The sequence below is a fragment of the Rhinatrema bivittatum genome, chromosome 4 (genome assembly GCF_901001135.1).
Source record: "Rhinatrema bivittatum chromosome 4, aRhiBiv1.1, whole genome shotgun sequence".
Lineage (NCBI taxonomy): Eukaryota > Metazoa > Chordata > Amphibia > Gymnophiona > Rhinatrematidae > Rhinatrema > Rhinatrema bivittatum.
This window is the reverse complement of record NC_042618.1, coordinates 425,213,559-425,232,757: the sequence shown is the minus strand read 5'-3', so window position 1 is coordinate 425,232,757 and position 19,199 is coordinate 425,213,559. Positions and strand designations below refer to the sequence as shown.

The 19,199-nt window shown below is 44.9% G+C and overlaps 1 protein-coding gene across 4 annotated transcripts in view; it reads right to left on the bottom strand.

Annotated features, from left to right (window-relative positions):
• Positions 1-19,199, bottom strand: part of NR2C2 (nuclear receptor subfamily 2 group C member 2) — a 380,432-nt gene that overhangs the window by 319,139 nt on the left and 42,094 nt on the right. For all 4 annotated transcript variants that reach the window (XM_029601391.1, XM_029601389.1, XM_029601390.1 and 1 more), the window contains one exon: positions 772-855. In XM_029601391.1, the coding sequence (XP_029457251.1) occupies positions 772-831 (60 nt within the window). In that variant the 5' untranslated portion in view covers positions 832-855. The remainder of the gene's footprint in view (positions 1-771; positions 856-19,199) is intronic.

The window sequence follows — 19,199 nt, the reverse complement described above, 5'->3', positions numbered from 1 at the left end:
TGGAGACTGAAGTGACTTGCCCACGGTAACAAGGAGCATCAGTGGGAGAAGCGGAATTTGAACCCTGGCTTCTCTGGTTCTTACCCACTGCACTAACTGCTCATGAGGGTCCATTTGTCAGCCTAGCCTGTCTGCCAAACATTTTCTTTGCCTGCCAAGTATTCTGCCCTTTGACGCTAAATCTCATTAGCTCTGTACTCAAGCACTCAGAGCCCTCAGGTAAACACAAACTGGGAAAATGAGAGTTGACTTGCAATAGACTTTGATGCCAAATTCAAGGCATCCTTTGGGCACTTCTTGCCTCCAACAGTCAGCATTGCTTCCGTCAAAGTGAAGATACCAATCCCAGTTTAGCACTCACTGACAGGGAAGCAGCCAAACCCCATTCAGTACTGAATTCTAAATGGGAATTAGCTGTTTAATCTGGGAGTTAAGTGAATAAATTAATACTAAGTGCTTGTACCTGTCAGTTGCACCAGCACTTAATATTCAGCAGAGGAGGTGGAAATAAGAGCTTCTCCCCTTCCTGCTTTGTTTTGAAAACACTTTTGGAAGTTTGGAGCCTGAAATTCTTTGCCACAATTTTTAAGTTAGGGGATTGGCGGGGAAGGGCAAAGGGAATCAGTGATGTTTGCCCTGGTAATTTTTTATGATATTGGGAAGCAGGAGGAAAGGAATAGTTCAGCCCGCAATACAATTTTACAATAGTGTTTCTTTTAGAGCAAATATAAAAACATATGTACTACTACTGTAATATCATCTATCACTCACCTTAGTCACCTGCTGTGTCTCCACTATCTGTTGAGCCAGCACCTCCATATTTGTTGCCATGGTGAAGTAAGATCATTAGAGAACCTGTTTGAAAAGCAGCAACTTCTATCAGATTAAGACAAATTAGACTACTTTTTAAAATTTTTGCTGCAAAATACTATTTCAATTCACACTATGGCAGAATATAAAAGAAAGAACAATCAAAGTCAAGAAATTACTACAGAATTCATACTGTTGTGTAGCTTTAATTAAAAAGGTATGCAAAACATTTGACACAGATTATGTAAATACAGCAGAAACCAATAAAAGTAATGTGAATTACATTACTCCATTCTAAAAGAACAAAAACCGGGTTATATTAAAAGTGACAAACTATGAGATCCAGTACTGTGGGATTTACAGCTTTTGAAAGGGATTGTTATGATTGCAAACAGTTTGATAGGCATGTTATACCAATTTGATCAAAGATGTGACCGGAAGGGGGGGGGGGGGGGGGGAACTTGCTTGATGCGGCAGTTACTACCCTTTACTATTAAGCCTTATGCTCACCTTTGATGCAACTCTCTGCATCAATGGCAATGGGTGGCAGGAAATTTGAATCAAACAGTTACCAACAAGTGCCCTGAACTTGGTGGTCGGTGAAACAGATAAGTATGGGAAAATAAGTGTGGGAGTTTGCTGGGCAGTCTGGATGGGCTGAATGGTCTTTTTCTGCTGTCATTTCTATGTTTCTTTGTTAATAGAGTCCTCCCTCTCTATGCAATCCCTCATCTATTCTCTAGTCCAGTCATCTTACTATAAGCTGCGGCTACTGCGGTTCCTAAAGCCTTCCTTGCGTCACTCAGATTTTCATACTGTAACTCAATCATTTATCTTATCTTCATTGGACTACTGTAATGTTCTATTTTTGGGGCTCCTGATTACTATTTTCAGGTACTCCAGTTAATACAGAATTCTGCAGTGAATCTAATTTCAGATTCCAGAATGCATGACCATATTTCTCCAGTTCTAGCTAGCCTTCATTGACATCCAAAAGCTTGGCATGTAAAGTTTAAAGCCCTCCTTTTGGTGTTTAAAGCTTTCCATGGTCTAGCCCTTCTAGCCACTGTTTCTTCTATAAACAGACACTGTCCCACGCGCTGTCTTCACTTGTCATCTCAACATTTGGTTGAGATTTCTTCGCTCTCCCTTGCCTGACTGGCAACTTCTCAAAAGCAGATTTTTGCTTGCAGGCCCTACTCTCTGGAACAGCCTTCCAGTAGCCATTAGAGCAGAGAGCAATCTATTATGGTTTAGGAAGAGTTTAAAGACAATTTTTCACATAGATAAGCAGCTGAATTAGCCATGCTGTATGGGTACGACCTCCGTGCCACTAGCTGGCGGAGCTCTCTAAGACTAGCAAAGTCTTTCAGCTAGGTGCTCCCTCCCTCCTGTATAAATGACAGGATTACCTCATATACCTCAGTCTAAATTTTGCACGGAGCTCTCTATCTCTCCTCACTAACCTTACTAATGTTAAAAAAAAAAAAGATACTTCTTCATAAGAAGGAAAAAGAAGAGGAAGGAACCACAAAAAAAAACAAAACCTCTCTTTGGCACTTCCCTCACGATATTATTATTATTTGGAACTTTTTTATACCGACATTCATGTGCAAAAGAACATATCAGATCGGTTTACAGTGAAACGAGAAACAGCATAAAACGAATGCATTACATCGAACAAGGGATACAGGCAACTGGGATCAAGGGGTACAGATAAATATTGAGCTCCTCCAGAGAGCGAGTAGCTGTTATAAAACACCAAACAAAGTCACATTTCTATGATATCTAACATGGGAAACCAAAGCTAACTTCGCTAGAAGATGATGTCGGAGTGAACAAAACCAATGAAAACTGGGTGGTAATGGACCAATGCACGAAATTAAGGGGGGGGGGGAAGGAGAAGAGACAATAAACCAGAGGTGGAGGTAAAACTAAAAGTTAGAAATTAAAATTAAAGATTAAAATTAAATTTAAATTAAAGTAAAATTAAAAATTAAAAATTAAAACTAAATCTGTCTGCGACACTATGTCTGGTACAGAAGAACGAGACGTAAAACTGAGAGCTGGTCCGGAAGTTAGCGTGTCTAGAAGGAAGGATGGGTCATCTGAGATTGAGGAAAGGCTTGACCAAAAAGCCAAGTTTTGAGTCTTTTTTTGAAGGTTGTCGTGCATCGTTCTGGCCGGAGATCCAGCGGGAGTGCATTCCATTGCAGAGGACCAGCTGTAGAAAGGGCTCGTTTCCTAAGAGAGGATTTGGCAGGAGGGGTGTAGAGCGCGTTACTGTATGCATATCTAACCGGTCTGGAGGACTTGTAGGGACGAAGAGGGATGTTAAGATCGAGTGGAGTGAGATTGTGCATGGCTTTGTGTATAACCATTAGGACTTTGTACAGAATTCTAAATTTGATAGGAAGCCAGTGAAGGTTTCGCAGGATAGGTGTTACGTGCTCTCTTTTGTTGGTTTTGGTCAAAATCCTGGCCGTGGCATTCAGCAACATCTGCAAGGGTTTGATGGTGTTAGCTGATAATGATATGCCACTAACTTCTCGAGGCACCCCCCCCCCCCCCCGACGACCTATTACTTCTACTCATCTCCTCGGGTTGCCCCCCAGTTTGCCCAGGCTGGCACAGAGTAGAGACTGAGGGAGGGATGTGATTCCAGCCGCATATTTCTCTTACCGGCTGAAGGAGGATAACATCAGGATTGGAAGCGCTGAAGATTGCCTTCTGCTTCAACCCTCCCCCCTTCCTGGGTCTTGCAGTGAGCGCCAACCGCCTAATCCACTCCGGGCGCTTCGGCTCGATCACCGCCGGAGGACACGGCGCATCAGCGCCTGAAGACACAGCGCATCAACGCATGCGTCGGAAGACATGGCACATCAACGACGCCCGACGCATGCGCCAGCGGGCCACCCGACACATCGGCGCTGGCGGGCCAGGTGCATGGACCCCGGAGCTGACGGGCCAGAAGCATGAGACCCGGAGCCGGCAGGTTCGGGCGCATCGACCCCGGAGCCAGCAGGTTCGGGCGCATCGACCCCGGAGCCGGCAGGTTCTGGTGCATCGACACCAGCACGGGGCGGGTTCGCGTGCATCGACACCAGCACGGGGCGGGGCTAGCCCATCATCACTGCAAATTGAAGACCGGTGCATTGGCCCCTGGGGCCACCGAGCCGATGTATCGGTCCCTGTACTAGCGGGCCCTGACACACCGCCACATTACCTCCTGCGCGGCAGTGCACAGCGCATCGGCCCCTTGTGCCAACGAGCCCGAGCTACCGGCCCCTGTACTGGGGTTCTGATGCACCACCACTTTAACACCTGTGCCGACGAATCTGGAGCATTGGCCCCTCTGCCAACAAACCCAACGTATTGGTCCGTGTATTGGCAGGCACGATGCGCTGCCGAATCAGCGCCTATGCGGGAGAAACCGGAGCATCGGCCCCTGCGCGGGGGGACCTGACGCATCGCCGCACTGAAAAAAGCTGACACTTTACACCATTAACGCATCGCCGCTCGCATGTTCTCCGTCACAAAAACAAAATGCTGGATGATACACGAGAACTCGTCCCACACACTGGCACTCCAGAGTATCGACGAGCACACCAGCGCACCCTGGCCTATCTAAGAAATTCGGCCACCAGTACGGCGCCGGGTACTACAAGCACCGCAAACTCTGAGCACCGACAAGGACGCCTGCCGCGCCAAGGCATGACCATGGGCGTCACGTACATGATCGGTTCTCCACAACGGACCTCACAGTGTCCAGTAGTTCAGCATTTAAAAAAAAAAAAAAAGACACAACTAACTCGGTGGGTTCATCAGCACTGACCACTAGTGCGCTCGATCATCCATATGCCAGAAATGCATTACCACTACAGTGCAAGTAACAAAGAGTGCTAAACCATTCCTTAACTGGGGACCCGAGATTCAGGGACAAGTACGCCCCCACTTCTCCCCGCAACGTCAAAAGGATGGTTACAGAGACAACACTGTCGGCTTGTGCATCCAAGCTCCATTTCATGCTGGAGAAAGGATGTTAAAAAAAAAAAAAGGAAACACCTATATATATATATATAAATTACGCCATCCCTTCACATCCCCCAACGCCTGCATTGAACCCATCGGGTTTACACTGCACAAATCTTAACATCGTCTATGGGCTCTACATGCATCTCCAACAAACTTGGCGGACGCCACTTACCCTCCTCCATACCATCCCGTAAAAAGGGACTGGAGGGCCTCCTAACGTCCGGTCCTAAGCCTTTGCAGTCTTCTCTAACGTTTTCAGCTAAGGCCTTGACAGTCAAGGTCTTACACGTTAACATTCTGCAGCCATAGGAAACGATGTTCAACCGTTAAAAAAAAAAGAAAAGAAAAATTTTTTGCAGAACAGGGGTATACATGTTCACATATCCACCCACCCCAGTTTCTGTTCTTCCTCTTGTTTTCTCCGATCAAACAGCCATCACTTCCATTATTTTTCCCATAGGTAGCCGATTGGCTCCTGGTAGCATCCAATCCTTCTGCATACAATTCCTTGCCTAGACAATCTAGGACTCCTCATCAACAACGACAATTGCAGCTGGACCCCACGCAACATTTACAGTTCATAGGAACCTACATCGCTAGAATCCAACATAGATCTTCCTACCTCACCGAGAGCATTCACTCTCCCCACATTGTCGACAGCTCTACTTCACAGCGCAACAGTACCAGCTCGACAAGTCCTCACTGATCTAGCACATATGGGGTGGCCATCTACGTGGTTCCACACACACATGCTACAACTGCAATGAAGTCTCAAACATCAAGGGACTCAATATCTACATCCCCTGTCCGCACCCATTTCCTTAACCAACAGCATGGAAAGTGTCCTACAGTGCAGGCTACTCCCATTTACACTATTGACGGTTCCCCTCTGAGACACCTTCGACATCAGGTGATACTCACCACAATTGCATCCCCCAGGCGATGGAAAATTCATCTAGACAATTTACAGACACATGATCTATGGACATGTACGTACATATGCTACATATCAACCTTCGGGAACTCGGCGGTAAGCAATGCCCTTCGATGATTCCCTACAAGAGAAGGTAGTCGTGGTGCACATGGACGACCAAGTGACCATCTTCTCTATCAACGAAGAAGGAGGCTCCAGTTCATGGAACCTTTACAAGGAGACTGTTCAAATACTGGGATGGGCTCACTAAAGATCCATCTCACTACACGCAATAGATCTGCTGGGCGATTCACAGTTCCTGAGCGTACAAGCTCAGCAAAAATGTTTCATCCCCACAAAGAGGTTCTGAATCCAGCCGTAGCTCATGCTTTTTCTCAATGTGGAATCTCCCTTCCGTTGATCTGTTTGCAACGTAGAACAACATAAAACTAAACAACTTTGCTCAGTTTATCCGAGCCCACTCACGCTCACTCCAGATGCCCCTCTCATCGATTGGTCACACGACCTACTCTATGCATTCCCTCTGATTCCACTAATCTCTCAAACGATCCAGGGATGCATCATGTACCAAGCGGATCTGATTCTAATCGCACCAGCATGGCCGTGACAATCTTAGTACTGTTACTTGCTACGACTATCAATCCGCAACCCGATTCTCCAGGGGAACAGTCCACACCTTCTCACCCAGGATAAGGGAACATTATTAAATCCTTTTTTCACTCCTCGCTACACCTTATGGCGTGGAGATTCAAAGGATCGCTTACCAGCATTTGTGCATTTTCTCCTACCTTTCAGGACATACTATTGTCCTCTAGAAAGCTATCAACCAGACTAAGTTACCAGAGGAAGTGGTCACGCTACACTTCCTGCTGTACATCACTGGGGATCGACCCATTAACTTGCCCGCCTGAACGGCTTCTCTCACATCTCCATCTGCTTTACAGCAAGGGCCTTGTTACGTCATCGCTACGACTTCAGTTAAGCGCTATGGCAGTTTATCCCACACCTCTAGATGCAGAACCTATTTTCAGGTTACTCCTTAGTGTCCAGATTTATATAGGGTACACTACATCTTCATCCACCTGTACACCAACCACCAGTACCATGGGACGTTATATAGTTCTCAAACAACTAATGCTTTCGCCCTTTGAAACTTTGGACACTTGTCACCTTCGCCTCCTTTCATGGAAGGTGCTTTTCCTTGTTGCTTTAACTTCCGCAAGAAGAGTTAGTGAATTGCAAGCCTTAGTTCACTACCCTCCTTATCTTCAATTTCACCATGACAAGGTGACCTTGCGCGCTCACCCTAAATTTCTGCCAAAGGTGATCTCCAGTTTCCACATTAACCGGACCATCTCCTTAACCACGTTCCATCCAAATCCTCATGCTAAAGCCAATGAGAAAACAAAAAAAAAAAAAAAAAGAAGATTACACACCTTGGATTGCAAACGTGCACTCGCGTACTACAAACAGCGCACGCTCTCACCTAATCAACATTCACAACTATTTCTTTCACTTAATCCAAACGCTCAAAAGCGTCCAGTGATAGAAAGAACTTTATTTACATACACATCGCACTGTATCCAGTTTCGTTATGAGCAAAGTCGCAAACTAACTGCGTCCCTAAGGCGCATCAGATGCGTGCCAAGGCAGCCTCGATCGCCTCTCTACATCAAGTTCCTATAATAGACATGTGTAAAGCGGCGACATGGTCCTCGCTTCACACCTTCACATCCCATTATTGTTTACATAAACAAACGACAAATGATGCCCTAGTGGGGAGGACTATTCTACAGAAGTGCACAGATTCCATATAATTACAGCCTTCAGGGGAACTGTCCGCTATGTTTATCATATTGAGCAAAAAAAAAAAAAAAATTTTAACACATCACCTGCTCAATACATCAGCTAGGGACTCTCATACAGCATGGTTAATTCAGCTGCTTATCTACGTGAAAAGAGCAAGTTTTCTTACTGTAAATGGTGTTTTCCGTAGATAACAGATGAATTAGCCATGCTGACCTACCCACCTCCCCAGACAGTTCTAGCACACCTACCTTGCTTTGATACTGACTGAGGTGTCTGAGGTAATCTTGTCACTATACAGGAGGGAGGGAGCACCTAGCTGAAAGACTTTGCTAGTCTTAGAGAGCTCCGCCACCTAGTGGCATGGAGAAATTACCTATACAGCATGGCTAATTCATCTGCTATCTACGGAAAACACCGTTTACAGTAAGCAAACTTGCTCTTTTTTCTCTAGCTTTCCCAAACAGAGTATTTGATCTATCTTGAAAGCTATCGCCCGGATTATAAAAGGCCTGCATGCGTAAATCCCAGCCACGTGTGTAAACCCCGATACACGCACAAGTGCAGGGCCTCTTCAAAGGGGCGGGGCAGGATGGAGACTGGCTGGGACAGAGGCCATTAGCCACTGTCCCAGGAAAGGGCACACATAAATTAGTTCTGCTGCTGAGGAGCAACAAGTAACAAAATAAAAAAAACAGGCAAGGTAGGTTAGTTTCAGGGGGTAGGGAGGATGGGGAAGGGGAAGGAAGGTTAGGCAGGGGGGTAGGGAAGTTCCCTCCCAGTCCGCTCCTTAATTGGAGCAGACTGGGAGGGAACTGAGAAAAGCCTGATTGTGTCGCCGAATGGAGTTTTCATAAATTCACCCCCCCCCCCCCTTGCGCGGAGTCACCCAATTTTATAACAAGCGCTCACTGGCATGTTATAAAAATCGGCACATCCATGTGCGCATGCACGTTATAACATCTACCCCTATGTTTCTTATAAATCCCTTTTTTTTTTTCCTTAGAAGTGTTTAGCAATTGAGTTCTTTAGTTGTTTTGGTATGTGTATGTTTTTGTGTTGGATAAAGTTTGTTATTGTTATGCTTTACGGTGTATGTTGATTGTAATCTGCCAAGACTGGTGGCTCATATGAATAGAACTTGTTTAAATAAATTCACCAAGCAATTCTCCTATAGGCATTTTAAATAAGCTTCCTTAAGCAACTATGGGGTCCATTTTCAGCCACTGTACTTAGATGCTGAATGTACCTGGCTATCTTAAAATTAGCTAATTATGTCTAACCGACTAACTTTAGGATAGCCCTACGGTACAACTAGAATTAGCGACAGAACCTAAGCAGCTAAACCACTTAACTTAAACGGCTAACTCCGTTCCTCCTCTGAACACCCCCTTCTAGTTACCCAGCTAAGAATTTGGCCGGATAAGAGCTAAATATAGCCCGGTAAGCCATTTAGACTGGCATCTACTATGTTATCCATCTAAATGGCTTTCTAAGAAATATGGGTGTAACAAAACGTTACTGAACCTTGTCATTACCTAATTTTAATTGTTAGAACGTCCTAGGAGAAATAACAGAATTAATTGTGCAAATATACAATACTAGAATAACTTGACAATCGTAAAATAAAAAGTAATGCTGTCGCATGTATCAATGAAACTTTTTAAGCAAAAACAATCACTGAATATATACTGCTACTTTATTTTCTAAATATCTATTTCTCTGAATCTATTATATAATCCTGCCAAAAAGTAGCATTATAATGACCTCCCCTCCTCCCTACACACATTTATAATTTTAATGAAACAACTTGCTAATAGATGCTGCATTTGTAGTCTTCTTTGTAACAGAGAGGCAAAGACTGGTTAGCTGTATAAGCAGGTTTTGCTTACTGTAAATGGAATTTTCTGTAGATAACAGTATGAATTAGCCATGCTCCATGGGGACATCATCAGGCGGCACATTGCAGAGTTGTCTCTCAAGTCAGTTAAAGGTTTTGGTGTACTGAACATGCACAGGCATTCCCGCGCGACTGAGCATTCCAGAACTCTCTTCAGTCGATAACAAAGCTAGTTGGATTCTCTGTATCAGTTGCTTTCCAGGGAGGAGGGCAGGTTCCACATGGCTAGTTCATCCTGCTATCTATAGAAACCATTTACGATAAGCAAAACTTGCTTTTTTCCATTTATAAGCAGGCTGAATTAGCCATGCTTCAAGGGGGGGGGGGGGGGGGCCCAAGTTGAGGGTTACTGAGAATACAATCAATATGTTGTAGCCTTTGATTCTTTGTAAACTGGTGATTCGATTTTGCAACCCAGACTTCATCGTAGACAGACAACTAGGTAAAGGAGGCATGCTTGAGTACTGCGGTTCCTACTGCGCTGTCAGTGGTGGCAACCTTATCTAGGCAGTAGTGCAATGTGAAGATATGTACTAGACCAAGTAGCCGCTTTGCATATATCTATAATAGCAACATTATGTAAATGCACCAATGATAAAGCAGTCGCTCGAACCTGATGAGCTTACTGGATTCAGAAGGTCAAATGACTGTGCAGCGTAGCAATGTTTAACGCATGTCGTGATCCAATTAGAGAGTATTTGTTAGATACAGACATAACCAATCTGTTTGGATCATAGGAAATGAATAATTGAGATCCTTTTCTATGGGACTGAGTACATATTTTGTAATATGCCAGGGCACATTTGCAGTCCAAGGTATGGAGAAGTTTTTCCCTTTCATGCCTGTATGGCTTTGGGAAGAAAGTCGGCAGAGATATACTTTGGTTTAAATGGAATGGCGATACTATTTTTGGCAAAAACTTTGGGTAAGGTTGGGAGACTTTGTCGTGGAAGAACTGGAGATAAAGTGGAAAATGTACAAGAGCCTGGATTTCACTTATTCTTCTAAGTGAGGTTAATGCCACCAAGAAGAGGACTTTCCAGGTGAGGAATTTTAAAGAGGCCAAATATAATGGTTCAAAAGGAGCTTTCATTAGAGAATCTAGGACAACGTTTATGTCCCAAGAATAGGGGGTTGTTCTAAAGGCAGTCAGAGGTGGAGAAGTCCTCGCATGAATTAAAAGATTAGTATGTCCATGGTGATGGAAGCTCTATGACTACTCCCTTCTCCACATTCACACAGAATCCCTGCAGCCCATAGTGCTGTTGTTCCTGGATCAGAGTTGGGGGTGAGGGAGTGGCGTGGGGAGGGGATGGTGATGGGGCAGGTGCAAGAGAAGTAGGAAGGTAAACAATCCTGAAAGGCTCTCAGAAGATCAATAAGAGGGTCCTAGGTTAACTGTTTTACCCTCTTCTCCCACATATGCACTCACTGGGGTTAGGACTTTCCAGGTGAGCACAAGTCCAAATGTGTGGGTGGGAAACTTGTGGTGGATGTTACTGGTTGGTCCAAGATTGCACCTGTACTATTTTCCAGAAGGCAGCATGATTTATGCTTCTCAGCCAGACAACTGTCACTGCAGTGGTTGGAGCAAATAAGGAGGGAGAGCAGTATTAAAAATGTGGGAAAATCCCTGATTACCATGAATGAATGTTCATGGCACTGTAGCCTAGTTAGGGCAGGACCTGACTAAGCTAGAAATCCAAAGAGACAGGAAGAAGCTGCTAGGCAACAACAAAAATTCCACTTGCTGTCGTTTTTACAGTTTTAAGATAATGCCATTTGAGAAAGTTATTAATGAGGTATTATAAGATTGTTACTCTGTAAGCATTTGAAAAAAATAATCAGTATTTTTCCCATCGATAAGCAGACTGAATTAGCCATGCTCCATGAGTGACATCAACAGGCAGCATGTTGCAGAGTTGTCTCTCCAGCGAGTTAAAGTTTTTTGTGAACTGAGCATGCGTGAGTGTTCCCATGCGTCTGAGTATTCCAAAACTCTCTTCAGTCATTTTTCATCCACACTTCGCACAGATGCAGAAGATTCAACCTCTCTCTTTTCTCCTAAAGAAAGCACTTTTCAGCACACTTCACATCCTGAAGTCCTAACATACTTGAGGTTTGTGTAGAAATTGAGCTCTGCACTTAAAGTGGAGGTGCATAAAGAACTGAGGTAATAGGTCTACTAAAAATCATGGACATCCCAGCGGAGCCTTCAATTCTGCCATCCCAAGCGGTACTTGACACATTGCTCCTGGCAATGGACACATTGGCCACGCAGGAAATGTTTTGCATAGCAGGGATTAGCTAATAGCCTCAGCTGCATGGAATTTAAATGCAATGAATGCTATTAGCTACGTGGTGATTTAGATTCACCAATCCCCGTATTGCATTGAGGGTTATGGACACATGTCCAATTGCGTGTTAAATCATGTACTAGCCACTGCACACAATATTAAATTGGCCCCTAAGGCAGATGGAGGGCTGATGAAGTGGGAGGTGTAGAAGAAGGTGTAAAATCAAAATATTTTATATTATTTCATTTTTTTTATCCAAGGAAATGCTAGTCAGCAGTCTGTGGCATCCTTCAGACTCCCTGATCTCTTCCTTGATGATATTTCTTAGAGCTTGAACACACCACTCTCAAGTGTGTTTACTGAAAGTTTACAACCATAGATGGAACAGTACCTGCAATACAGTAGTGTCTGAAATCCAGTTCCTCAGCCATAACAAGCAATTGAGAAACACCAGAGAAAAGAAGACTATGTATATATATATATATATATATATCTCCTCGAAAAAGGATCCCAATGGAATTTACTTTCCAAAATTATCATTTAATATATTAAATTATAAACCACCCTTTTTCACCCTTAAAAGCTACTCAAAATAGGGTAGATTTTCAAAACTTATGCACGCGCACACAGACGAGCGATTTTATAACATGTGAGCGCATGTTATAAAATGCCGGGTCGGCAAACGCAAGGGGGGATAGAGTTTAGCAAATACGCGTGGCAACACATCGGGGCCTTCCCCAGTTCCCTCCCAGTCCGCTCTAATAAAGGAGCAGACTGGGAGAGAACTTCCCAACCCCCTAGCTTAACCTCCTTTCCCCTTATCCTGCCCTCGCCCTATCCCTATCTTACAGCTCGATACAGTATCGTCCGGTCGAAGATTGCCCGTCTGTAACGTGCTGGGAGCGCACAATACAGACGAGTAAGGCCATCCAGCGATACAGTCTCTAGTTTCACGCGTCCTTAGCGCTTTGTAAAATAGACACATTACCCTTTCCGCACCCAGCATGTAAATGAACGAAAAAGCTGTATAATGAAGGAATTAGCTATTCCCCTCCGATACTGTAACGGGCGCTGATATTATCTCCTTAGGAACCCGCTGTTTTGCCACGGCCTTAACGTGCTAGTTTACCGCCTCCCCCTAGTAGGAGTTAGGACTGTGAAACAAATCCATCGACACCGCTTAAGATACTCAAACACAATAAAACAATAAGCCTGGCACCCTCCTTGATGTAGTACGTCCCGGATGCCCCCCCCTCCCCAGCGCGCCCGCCACTACCCCTTTCATCAGCTGCATCCACCCATTATGCCCCTCACTGGCATGTCCCGCTTCACAGAGCGCTCCCACTCAAATCCGTTCATGGGTATATACCCTTTCGCCCCCCTCACAGCGCCATGCTACCACTGCGACCCGGCAGTCCCGTGAGGCCTACAAAAAAAAAAAAAAAAAAATCCCCGGCTCCCGCGCCCCCGCACTGGCCCGCCGACTCTACCCCCCTCCTCCCGATCGGGCGGGTAGGCGGCGGCGAAAAGCAAAAAAAACCAAAATCAATTTTTTTTTTTTTTCAAAAAGCGACATCACACAATGCATAAAATAATTTCTCCAGCCTTAAAGCGACAATTTTGGTTTTTTCCAAAAGCGACTTACTTTTGGGATCTGTCAAGATCCCAAAAGTAAGTCGCAAAAGTAACTTACTTTTCTGAAGCCATCAGGAACACGATCTTAGCTCCTCCGGACGAAGACGAAGATGGCCGCCTGCACGGGGAAAGCGTGCAATTGGCAGCTGAAGACATGACGTCACGACGTTTGGCGTCACGAGATGTGACGTCACGTCTTCAGCGGCCAATTGCACGCTTTCCCCCGTGCAGGCGACCATCTTCGTCTTGAGCTACGATCGTGATGGCTTCAGAAAAGTAAGTTACTTTTGCGACTTACTTGACAGATCCCAAAAGTAAGTCGCTTTAAGGCTGGAGAAATTATTTTATGCATTGTGTGATGTCGCTTTTTGAAAAAAAAAAATTGCTTTGGTTTTCGCCGCCGCCTTCCCGCCCGATCGGGAGGAGGGGTAGAGTCGGCGGGCCAGTGCGGGGGCGCGGGAGCCGGGGATTTTTTTTTTTTGTAGGCCTCACGGGACTGCCGGGTCGCAGTGGATGCAGCTGATGAAAGGGGTAGTGGCGGGCGCGCTGGGGAGGGGGGGGCATCCGGGACGTACTACATCAAGGAGGGTGCCAGGCTTACCGAACCGCTGCTATTGCCTCTGCTCGCAGGTCTATTTCGCCGGCTTGCTGCACGCTTTCGCTTTGCTCGCACGCTTTCGCTTTGCTCGGCTCTGCTCGGCTCTGCTTTTTCTCCTCTCCCGTCTGTCTTCGCCGCTGTGCCTCACCTCCTCCCGGAGCAAGGCTGCTTTCGCGCCCTGCTCCGGGAGGAGGAGAGACACAGCGACGAAGCAACAAAGACTTTTCGTGTTTTTTACACTTCCTGGTGCCTGTCATTCCAAATGTCATTTGAAATGACAGGTACCAGCGCACCCAGGTTACTGTATAGGCGCTGTATTAAGCGCCTATACAGTAAAATGGGTTACGCGGGCATAACCTTTCCCTAACGCTTTAAAGCCGCGGCATGCATTTGCATGCAATTAGAAGAGAGTATCGGGGAGTTAGTGAAGAGAACTGTGCGTGCGGGGAGGAAGGGTGCGCCTGACACTGCCGCACTGTTTCTACCGCAGCCTTACTGTATCGACCTGTTAACTAGCCTGAATTTGTATATTTCACCTTTTGCTCCTGCCTCGGAGCAGGAGCAAGTTGTGCACGCCGGCAGGGTGCCTATGTGCAATCCCCCGGCATAGCGGCAAATGGCTGCTGTGCTGGGCGCCTCTAGCCCTGCCCCGCCCCCCAGACCGCCTCTTTTTCAAGCCCCGGGATTTACACACGTCCCGGGGTTTACGCGCTTGGCCGGGCCATTTGAAAATTGGCCCGGTGCGCGTAAATCCCAGGATTTATGCTCGCTGGGGTTTGAAAATCTACTCCAATATGCAGCTCCATCCAGGGGTGATGGCCTGGTATCACATTTCTGCTACATGAACTGAATGAAAATTTCCAAAAAGGAAAGACCAATTTTATTATTATTATTATTACTCTGAAACATAAGAAGATTAAACAACTTGCCAAATATCTCAAACTGTCAATGGCAGAAAGAAGACCAAGTTGCATCCCAAAATTTCTCTTGATTTGTAGTTAATGCCCTAACAAAATTACACATTGTCCCTGGTATTTCCAAACCTGAATAGAAATATATGCCAACTTACTCCAGTGACATTAAGGCCATGGCAAGTGGCTACACTGATCCTAATAATGTTTCTCTCAGCACACTAAAAACATGATGCTATTATAGAAATTTCTATTTATATGTAGCACTTATTACTCGCTAAAAATGCAAAGTAAACTCAAAACAAGGAAAAACATCCTAAACAAATACATCCACTGTTGAACAGCAAATTTTTACAGAAGTAGGATACCAACATTTCATGATATGCACTGTTTTTGTGATTTTTACATATTTATAAATGAAATCAAGTTTCATGAATACTGACTGAATTATTTGCTTTATAACAAAGTACTATTAAATATAGACACAAAAATCCAGCAGACTGAGTCAGGTAAGATTTTCTGTTAAAACGTATGATAAGCACCACTGATGAGCAGGTCCCTCGAAGTACTATCCTCACTGGTTTATACCGTAGAAACATAGTAATGAAGGCATAAAAAGACCAAAATGGTCCATCCAGTCTGCCCAGCAAGCTTCCCAAAGTAGCAACTGCCGCTCCGTGCAGGTTACCCCCTCGTTTCTGTTAAGGGTAGTAACTGCCGCTCCGTGCAGTAACCCCATGTTTAAGAGTAGTAACTGCTGCTCCGTGCAGGTTACCCCCAAGCTTTTTTATTCATTCCCATCTTCTAGCCTTTAGGGATCCACAGTGTTTATCCCATGCCCCTTTGCGCACGCCATCAGTCCCTTCCCCGGTACAGCGGCAAATGGCCGATGTATCGGCCGCCTCCAGCCCCAGCCCTCCCCCTGGCCCACCCCTTTACTTCAGCCTGGCACTTCTGTGTGTATCGCGGCCGGGCCCCTGCTAAAATGCGCATGGCATGTGCAAGACCTGGGCAGGCACGTAACCCCGGATTTTATGCGCGGAGGATTTAAAATTCGGCCGATAGTGCTTTCTTTTCCCCAAAATATAATCATTGTGATTATAACTTGGGGAAAAGAAAGCACTATATTCATCACTGGACATGACTGAATGTGACAAGGTTTGCTGCGTTATGAAGATCCTTAAATTTAATATAAGGAAATGGAACATACTGTAAGGAAATAGAACACAACATAGCAAAATAAATTAAAACAATTCTCTCACTATATTTTGTTTTCTAGCTATTTTACCCTCGCTGGTGGACTTTATTGGGATGGGATAATGGCTGCCATAGCTGGTCCAACGGAATACTGAAGGCCCCAGGGAACACCCTTCATATTCAACTGTGTCATGGGGACAACATTCAGTGCAGCATCCATATGACCAAGGACAACCAAGGCTGATCTTACTGAAGTTCGATCCCACTGTAGGAGGGCTTTTACTAGGCCTCTCAGCACTGCAGCTCTTTCATCCAGGAGGAATGATTGCTTATATACCAAATCTATACACACTCCTATGAACTGGATCCTCTGAACAGGAGCAATGTTTGACTTGGCAAAGTTGACCAGGAACCCCAAAGACGGATCAAATAGTCTTCTCAAGGGATTCCACAAATTGGTGCAAGAGTATGTTGTAGTCTGTCTGTTGGGCTGTTCAGGAGTCTTGACTCAGGTGGAGGGAAGCCTATGCCAGCATAAACAGGTAGTCAACTGCCATCAAAGTATCAAGTCACAGCTCACTACTTCTCTTTGTCCTCAGGCTTCTACTTTAACCCTTCTCTCCATAATTCTGAGCCTAAGGCACTCTGCCATAAGTAGCTCCCCTAGTGTTACAACTGTCTCTACTCATACTCATTTAAGACCCCGTGTTTTAAGCCTGCAGTTTTCCTCTATCCATTTAGTAGATCAGATGGACCTAGTCTAGGATTGCTATTAAACTACCCACAGTATCTGGGATACTGACTTATAAGCCTAGGCTTTTTATCTTTCACAAGCATGATTCATCTTGGATTTGTTCTAATTACAAACCAACACTAAAAAGGAGCACCTATTTTCATCCCACTTCTTTTTATGTTATAATACACTTCAGCAACCTCAGCAAAATATTAGGCACCCCTTGCTATGGACATTGTGTAGCCATAAGAAAAGTGGATTTATTTTAATCAAGTCAAAATATACATTTATTTTTCTCCACTGCAAGCAGTAAATTAAAGTTTCACAACAATACTAAGGAGGAGGACACATTTATTGCAATATAGAGAACCCTTGACTGAGAGTTGACTTTACTCCACCTCCAAAGCTGGAGTTAAAATTTGCCTCGTTAAAAAGTGTGAGTTGGACGCCCAGTGTTTTCCTGCTTAGGGAGTAAAGGCAAATGCCCTCATTTATATGGAATTTACATTTGATGGGCACTATTGAATGCACATTTGTTAGGACGCACGTTTTGGATGTGCTAATCTCCTTACTGCATCGAGTGCTAGTCTAGCGCATCCAAAACACTGGCCCAACCATGTGTAAACCTGTGCACTAGGCTGGGCGCACTTTATTGTATCAACTCCACAGAATGCAAACAGCTGGCTACTCCATCTTCCTCTTTCAATTTAAGATAATAACGACTTAAAACAAATCTCCCTAAATCAGGTAGCCAGCTCTCCTTTAATGCAATAGCTTTCTGAGTTACAATCACTTAAAACTCTAGCCCTCACACTTATAGTAGTGCTTCAGGAAACAATAAAATAATAATAATAATAATACAGCAACTCTTCGGCCCCACACAATTTTCCCCAGGGACCTAAGCCTTCTGAAACCTTCTCTGGCTCATACTTAATTTTCTAAGCTCCCCAATAACTAATAGGTTCTAATCACTAACAGGCCGATAGAGTATAGTGTGCTCCAGCTGGCATTTGGACGCTCGTTTTCGACGCGCTAGCTTTACCCCTTATTCAGTAAGGGGTAATAGCACGTCCAAAACGCACGTCCAACCCCCCCCCCCCCGAACCTAATAGCACCTGCAACATGCAAATGCATGTTGATGGCCCTATTAGGTATTCCCGCGCGATTCAGTAAGTAAAATGTGCAGCCAAACCGCACATTTTACTTTCAGAAATTAGTGCCTACCCAAAGGTAGGCGCAAATTTCTCCAGGCACAGTAAAAACTGCTTTTCTGTGCACCCTCCGACTTAATATCATGGCGATATTAAGTCGGAGGTCCCAAAAGTTTAAAAAAGTAAAAAAAAAAAAAATTTTGAAATAGGCCCGCAGCTCGAAAACCGGGCACTCAATTTTGCCGGCGTCCAGTTCCCGAACCCATGGCTATCAGCAGGCTCGAGAACCGACGCCGACAAAATTGAGCGTCAGCTGTCAAACCCACTGACAGCTGCCGCTCCTGTCCGAAAAGAGGCGCTAGGCAAGTAATAAATACATGAACCTGGACTGAGCAGGGCATGATGAAGACCAGACAAGGACACAGCCGGACAAGGAACACTGAGGCCCAACGGCAGCGAGGCAGAAGGCTCGTAGGCTGCTAGGCTTAAGGCCCGGAGGCCACTAAGTGAGGCAAGAGGCGCAGAAGCCATAAAATAAGTAAAGGCCTGAATAGGCCGCAAGCAAATCACAAGCTTAGAGTAGGTCCGAAAGCCACAAGGCAAGGAAAGGCCTGAGTAGGCCACAAGACAAAATACAAGGTAAGAGCAGACCCACAGACCACAAGGCAAGGAAAGACCTGAGTAGGCCTCAAAACAAAGTACAAGGTAAGAGCAGACCTGGAGGCCACAAGGCATGGAACAAGACAAGAGCAGCCAGGTCAGAGAGCCAAGGGTAACATCATGAAGAGGTACTGATAAGGCAGGGTTAAATAGGGCTGGAGCTTGGGTATAGTGTGACCAGCGAAGAGGTACTTGGCAAAAGCTATAGGTGAGGCTTGCTGAGGATCCTTGGTGGAGGGAAAGCTGCCAGCAGGCTGAACTTTGGCACTGAGAGAGTGTATAACAAGCAAAACTGCGACAAGGTAACTGTGTTAGATTTAATGTAATATATTTCTTTTATTTCTGATTGAGTACATCATCAGTGCTTGATGATGACACTGTACATTGTGAAAGATATTTTACTATTAGTACTATGCAAATATAATAATCATTCTGTCAAAATAAAATATGTAGTTCATTTGGACGGTTTTTCATCAATTTGACTGCTTCCTTTCTTTTTTTCCGTTTTATGTAATTTTACATGCTTTCAAAT